The 7,707-nt window shown below is 37.4% G+C and overlaps 1 protein-coding gene across 1 annotated transcript; it reads right to left on the bottom strand.

The window, feature by feature from the left end:
- Window positions 1-3,841: 3,841 nt before the first annotated feature.
- On the bottom strand, window positions 3,842-5,897 carry LOC138870126 (protein PXR1-like). The gene is made up of 4 exons (XM_070147790.1): window positions 5,705-5,897; window positions 5,446-5,508; window positions 4,339-4,595; window positions 3,842-4,045 (listed from the first exon to the last, which is right to left on the bottom strand). The coding sequence occupies exons 1-4, from the start codon at window positions 5,895-5,897 to the stop codon at window positions 3,842-3,844; spliced, it is 717 nt and encodes a 238-aa protein (XP_070003891.1).
- Between the last annotated feature and the right edge of the window lie 1,810 nt (window positions 5,898-7,707).

Below are 7,707 nucleotides of genomic sequence, written 5' to 3'. Positions count from 1 at the left end.
TTGAAAGTTTTCACAAAAATTCCCATTTTTCTCCCATTCAAATCACTAATTTAATGTTAAAATAAAGAAGAAATCATGAAATATAATCAAATCCGGTAAAGAACATTTAATCCAAGTCAACCTGTGAAGAACCCCTAAAAAATTGCTCAAAATCGAGGCCTCTAACTCAAAAAGTGATAAAAATGGCCAAACCCTCGATATATGAAGATGTTGCCCAGGGTTTCGCATTTGCGGATAAACAATGCGCACCTGGATTCTCGCTTTTGCCAGCAACCATTCGCACCTGCGATTATCACTTACCAGCCCAAGAATCATACCTGCGAGTGACCCATTGGATCTACGATCCCGCAGAAGCGTTAAAAACTCCAAAGAAGTGGACCACCATCGAGAGCATCCATTTCGCATCTGCGATCTTCATTCCGCATATGCAATATTGCACCTGTGGTTCCTCACTTGTAGAAGCGGAAGTCCTAGACATGCCCCAACATTGCAAAAGTGATCCACATTCCACAGAAGTGACGCAACACCTGAGTTCCGACTTGCACAAAAGCGAAACACTAGAACCAGACTTGCCCAAACACATGAAAATGATTCGAAACTTGTCCGAAACACACCAGGGCCCTCGAGCTTGCATACTAACAAGTTCCAAAACATAACTTGGACCTGCTCGAGGCCTCAAATCACATAGAACAATATCAAAACTATGAATCGCACCTCAAATCAAACTTAATGAAATTATGAACTTTCAACTTCTATAACTCGTGCCGAATCAGATCAAATCAATCTGGATTAACCTCAAATTTTGCATGAAAGTCCCAATTGACATAACGGATATAATCCAACTCTCAAAATTGCAATCATAGCCCGATATCAATAAAGGCAACTCCTGGTCAAACCTCTCATCCTCCAAAACCTTCAACTTTTTAATTTTTGCTAAAACGCATCAAATTAATCTACGAACCTCAAAATTTGGGAACACGCCTAAGTCCAAAATTACCATACAAAGCTATTGGAATCATCAAAATACCATTCTGGATTCTTCTACACAAAAGTGAAACTCTAGTCAACTCTTTTCACTTAAGCCTCTAAAATAATAATCCTTCTTCCAAATTGATCCTGACTCATCCGAAAACCTAACCCGGCCACACACTCAAGCCATAATACTTAATACGAAGCTGATCGAGATGTTAAACCACTAAATGAAATGCTAATTCTCAAAACAACCGGTCGGGTCGTTACAAACCCCTTGGTGAAGCCCCCTAGTTGGTTTAATAGATCCTACAATTTCTCCATTTAGATTAAATCTATATGTAGAAGTAGAGATGCATTGCATTATCCAATTCACAAACCTATCATGGAAACCCATACGCAAAATTATTTTTTTAATATAAACCCATTCAGCTCTATCATATGTTTTTGACATATCTGATGTTTTATACTTCAATGACACATAAGAGAGGGGGATGAGATGATTTGAGTAGTGTCCAATTTACGCGTGCACTGGATTATAGAAGGAACTAGTTCTTTTATGTGTTTCTTACACTACAATTGCGGAATAATAATTTCAGAAAGTAAAAAATACAAGTATTTTTACGTGGAAAACACCCGGTTCAAAAGGTAAAAAGTCACGACCTACTATCCAATAAGATTTTTTCCAACACTTCACTAAATCACTGAACCAAAAACAACATTTACAAAACTCTTGTAAACCTAAGGATTAGCTCTAACCCTTTGTGGCAACCAACCTCAAGCTGTTGCCACAACTTCAAGTTAACTCTAACTTGAATTCTACAACTCAAAGTACCTAGTACAAATGCTTCTAGATAAAGCTGAAAGGTACAACTCAAAAGCCCTACTACAATTGAACTAGAATAAAAGACAGAAACTTGGCTGGTTCTTCTATCTAGTTCATGTAGATTCAGGTTCGCACACTTGAATCACAAAAGAATTTCTTGAAAAATGTCTTGCTATTTTGCTCTCAATTCTTGCTTAACTTCAACGTTTGTGCATCACATGTAAAAGATAATGAACTTATATATATATATATATATATATATATATATATATATATATATATATAGAGAGAGAGAGAGAGAGAGAGAGAGAGAGAGAGAGAGAGGAGAGAGAGAGAGAGAGTTAGTAGAATAAGAAATAACTAGAGTTCTAATTCTATACTCGTTCAAGTTATCTTCAACTTCTAATTCCTTCCTTATCTAGGATAGAGTTCTCTTCAAGTAAGGAGTCTTTCTCCTTATTAATTATGCAACCTTTTCATTAAGGAGATATCAGATTTAACCACTTATGCTTATCTCTTTCACATGCATGTCTTGTTCTTGAATCTTTTCGTGCCCTGTGTATGCTGTGTATGGACCTAGTTCATGCATGTGTTTCTTTTATCAATCATCAAAACTTACTTAGGACAACAAGTTTTCTCTTTTTGATGATGACAAACTCTGTGCTTTTCATAAGCATGAAACATGTTTCAACTCAGCTCAACATCAATATAATGTTAGAACACTTTCCATTTTAATGTCACAAATCATCAAGGACCAGGTTCATTAGGTTATAGACATCACAGTCTAAAGTAAAAAGAACAACCTATATTACTCCTTTTGTCATCATCTAAAAGTTGCATAATTATGTTAGATAACCAGATTTTAGCAGATCTTACTCATGGCCATTTAGGCTACGTCAAATGCAATCAAGGAGTCAAGTATCACTTGTCAATCCAAGCATATTAGCCATATAAGTAGCGTTAAGAAATAATTAGAGCAAAAGTAGTTGATTATCATTGATAAGAGTCATCCACAAAACATAGGAGGAAATAAACTACTACACCATGAGAAAAAAGACAAAATATCCCATTCGGGTCACTGGTTTTCTAACTAGGCTAGGAAGGGTTTAAGGCTGGGAAGGACCAGGTTCTTGATTTCTGGCCTGAAGCAACTTCAACATGTCATTAAGGATGCCTTCATTCTTCTCCTTTAACTTTGCAAGCTCATTTTTGAGAGCATCCCTCTCAGTTTCTACTTCTACCAGCCTTTTCTTCAACCTCTCAATCTCAGCATCTTTAGCCCCACTCTCATGCACCAAGGCTATCAATTTGTTGTTCACATGCACTCTCTTGGATGAACCAGGTTTTTTAGGAGCAGTATGGAATTCATAGTCACATGCAATCAAGGTGTTAGCCCCAAAGTGATCTTTACTTGTGCTAACATCCCATTCTTGAGGGGAACTTGAAGTGAGCAAGCACAATAATGAGAATGAACCTATAGGGTATGGCATGAGTTTTGGAGCCAGTGAGTACCCTATCAAGGAGCTGGATGATAAACCCCGACCAATTGATATTCCTTCCACTATCCAGGCACTCCATAAGGACTAGGTCCATAAAAGTTGCAATGTACCTTCTCTCCTGCCTAGGCAAAATAACCTTATTGATAAATTCAAAAAGCAGCTTGTGGGCAGACTTTATCTCACTTTTGTACACAACCTTGGGTTATAGCTCTAAGTCACTGTCAGCAAATTTTCTTGTAATGGCAAGAAAGGTGGGTAGGTTTTCTAGGCTTGGCCATTTCAGCTTCTTGTAGTCAATGTACCCTTCAGCAGGTACCCTTAGAATTTCTCCTAGTTCCTTGGAATCAAAGCTCGCATTCACCCCTTTCACTGCACTGGTGACCCTGCCATTCTTGATTTCACAGTTATCCATAAACTTCATAAGTTTTTCTTGGGCTAGTCTTCCTTCCATCTCTAAGTTCTAGCTTCTCCAGCACCATCACTAGTCCTTCCTCCTCCAAGCCCCTGAGTAGTCTACCCTTCAGAATTGTTCTTTTTCTAAACTTCACTATCTTTTCCTATTTTTCATCAGTTTCCTCTCTTCTTCACTGTCTTCTTCTTCCACTACTTGCACTTTCCTAGATTTCCTAGCAGACCTGGTTCTTTGTGCCAAGGCAGAAGGCTCTGTATCAACAGTCTTTGAAGGAGACTTCTTTTTGAAAGTCTTTCTTTTCTTTGCTTTTGGAGTCATATCCTGCAGCCGCTGAAGCAACTATTGGACTAGCTATGGTTTCATCAATTTACTATAGCAAAAAATCAACTTGTATCAACCAATCAAATTTGTTGAAAAATTAGTATTAATCATCTATATTCTAATATTGATAAATCAATTTTAATTAGCATGTTTGCTACCTTTCACAATCCCCGGAGAGATGGTTCACTAATAGACCGAGGGTAATTCATTCGACTCATTCATATCTAGATCATGAATGTTTAGAATCCGCATTATGCAATGAGACATTACTTTTTCTAATTCTATTTGAAGGGTGATATAAGATCGGTCACCTCCTCTGCCTCGTCCTCCTCATGAAGGTCTAGGTCTATCTCCTCAACCTCAATTGCCTCAACTTGTTCATTCACTTTCTTCTTTCCTTTTGTAGCAACTTTTCTTTTATTCTCTTCTAAGGCTCTCTCAAGTTTGGCCTCACTCTGCTTCCTCTGACTCCTTATAGCTCTTCCTCTCATAGGAGGAGTCTCTACAGGGATCGAAGATGTAGCCTTTCTCTTATTGAGTGCCCTAGCAGTTCCAGGGACCTTAACACCTAAACTTTTTTTTTTGGATTGTAGCTATCAGACACTCTTTTTAGTAGATTGATAGAATTTAAGGGTCCACCAAACTCTATAGAGAACCAGGTTCAACAGAACACATGCACACTACAGTAAGTAAATGACATAGAGGAATTTTAGATGAAAAATTCCCAGCTCAACGGGATTAAAAACCACGACCTACCCTTGTAGGATTTCAACTTCACTACTGAGCAATCTTTAGATTACAACCTATTTTAACCTAGGAATTAACCTCTTAATCTCTCACTAACTTGTAACTACACTATTACAAGACACTTTGTAATAACTCTATTACAAAGACTTAATCACTCACTAACTTGTAACAACACTATTACAAGCCACTTTGTAATAACTCTATTACAAAGACTTCACAACTTGACTAACTCTAGCCAAGACACAAATACAAGGGTTTATGATTTACAAAGGGTTTCCTACATAATGCTTCTAAGTAAGCTAAGTAGGAATTACAAGTAAGAACTTCAACAAAGATACAACATAACTAAGGACATATAATAACTCAATATGGGGAGCTGGTCCGTTGCTATGTTGTTCTTTGTTCTTAATGCCCTTGAGAATCACTTCTAAGATGGCCACACACTTGAGAGAATGCTTAATAAGTTCTTGAATGTGAAAGTGATTTGTTTTACCTTTGCTTGATGTTAATATCTCTTTTGTGACATCACTTGGATGATACAAGCATGTTAGATGAAGGGCATTCCCCATAAAGTTAACTATTGCACTATTTCTGCACTATAGCGTGTGCAGGCAACACCTTTACAGCTGGGGGAGTTGACTTGTATAGTCACCTCGGGAACTGGTAGGGACCTGTTCCCTCAGCTGTTCCTTCTGTTGTTCCTTTGACTCTGAAGAGTTGAATTGTATCCCCAGCTGGAAATTTGTTGATCTTAAGTTATTGAGGATGTGTAACAGGCTCCTTATCTGGTTCTTAACAGTAAGTTTGTTAGACCATTAAAACATAATAGGGATACACATATAACCTATCATAGATCTTCGAGGGGTTCCTGCACATATGGAATAGGTTCTTGGAACCTCTTCTTTAACCTAACCAACCCCTCAAATGCACCTGCATCTCCAAATCCAGTACCTCCTTCTTCTCTCCAACTTTCTTCCTCATCAACAACTTCCTCATTCCGTAACACCATCGTCCATATTTCCTCAGTCAACCCAACATGAGTGGGTGAGGATTCAACTACTTCTTCTTTTCCCTTTCCCCTTATATCTCCTTGAACACCCTCACTCTCTTTTTCTTTTTTCATTTTATTTTGACCACCAATTCTATCAGACTCAGTAGTCTCTACCCCAACAATATACCAACCAGAACAAATTTGTTCTCCAGGTTTTCAGCCACTTCAGAAATGACCTTAGAAGCAATATTTAGACCAGAGGTTACTTGTTCTTTTTCAGATGAAACAATTTCTTCCCCCTCAGTTGTAGACATAAAAGATTCTTCTAATTTTTAGGGTTTTTCTGATTGGCTTTCTTTTAATTGCTTATTTATTTTCTTGATTTGGTCACTGCTAGCGATTGTATTATGAGCAAGCATCTTGAACCTTCCTTTCTTAGAGGTTTTTGTGGTTGAAGGTGTGGTCGAAGTTGTAGGTGATGATTCTTTGGGTAGTGAAGAAAGATTTTCAGATGAGTTTGCCATTGATGTGTGTAGAGGAGATGTGTGTGTGTATATAAGATGAGAAAAAAGAGAGAGACTTTTTTGGTGGCTGGAAAATTAGAAGTGAAGAATGGTTAAGGCCTAATCAATATAAAGAGGGAGATTTGGAGTGAGTAATGATTGCTTTTTGAAGTTCATAAGTCTAATCAAACTGGGAAAGTCAGTTTGAATTGACGTTGGACTCTTCCCTAGAATCTAGGCAATTATGGTGCGTGGGACTCTTTTTTTAGTGAAACTGGTTCGTATGTAACAAATAAACTTGAAGGAGATTGGGATTAAATGAGACTTTTTTTTATCATAATCCAAATAAAATTATTTCAAAATATGCGTAGTGGAGAGTACATACCATGTAATCTTGTTGAATCGGGTTCTTCACTAAGAATTCTCTTGTGTAAGTATGAACTTTCCAACAAAATAAAACATAATATCATTAGAGATTAATGAGTCGTTTTAGCACATGGCACAAGAGTACACTAATGAAAATATCAAACTGAGCAAAATCTGTTACAACCCATATTCACATACGTTGGTTCATGCCATAAGTTAGTCAACATAAATCTGAGAAGAGATTATCTTTGAGATGATAAGAAGTTAATCTTATTGGTCTTAAATGATACAAGGGTGTATAGGGGTAGTTAACAAGTATTAGAATTTAAACGAATCAAGGATGTTGTAACACGTATTTTTGGATAAACCTAGGGGTGCTAATATTCTCAAGAGGTCGTGTTTTAAGGTATTTTAATCATATAATATCCATATCATAAGTCTTGAAGTCAAACGAGTTATGAAACAAAGTCGACAAAAGTTGTCGCAACTTATGTTCATAATTTTACTTAAACTTTAGGTCAAATGTTACTAAGCTTTTCTCCCAATTGGAACTACGGGGTGATCTATCCACCAAATTTAAGATCTATGAGTCTAGTTTCTAACGCATTAAACCGTTTGTCAATATGATCTTGAAGTATAGAGATATTCGCATTTTTGTGAGACTACGCAGATTGGTAGGTGACAAGTAGGTGCATCACCTACTTGCCAAAATGAGAGGACTCAATTAAAAGCCCCAAAGTCGGATAAGAGGGGACTTTTAAGGGCCTATAAACTCATTTATTTCACCCATATTTCAGACCTTGAAAACCAAAATGAACCCCTGCAACTCCTCCCCAAAAATCCCACACAAACCCTAGGGTATTTCGGGTGTTACGACGTGATTCTAATGACGAAAAGTTCGGACAGCTTGCTAGTTTCTCTTTCTCCTTCTTGTAGCCATGTTGAGGAACTGATTTTTGATGAAGAAGGACTAGGTTTGGTGGGTTATACTCCGTACAAGGTAAGGTTATGCTTCTTCTTCCATTATCTATGCATTTGCGAGTTGTAACGTGATCGAAAATAGATCTAGCGAG

The sequence above is a fragment of the Nicotiana sylvestris genome, chromosome 1 (genome assembly GCF_000393655.2).
Source record: "Nicotiana sylvestris chromosome 1, ASM39365v2, whole genome shotgun sequence".
In the NCBI taxonomy this organism is placed as follows: domain Eukaryota; kingdom Viridiplantae; phylum Streptophyta; class Magnoliopsida; order Solanales; family Solanaceae; genus Nicotiana; species Nicotiana sylvestris.
This window is presented reverse-complemented; position numbering and strand designations above follow the sequence as displayed.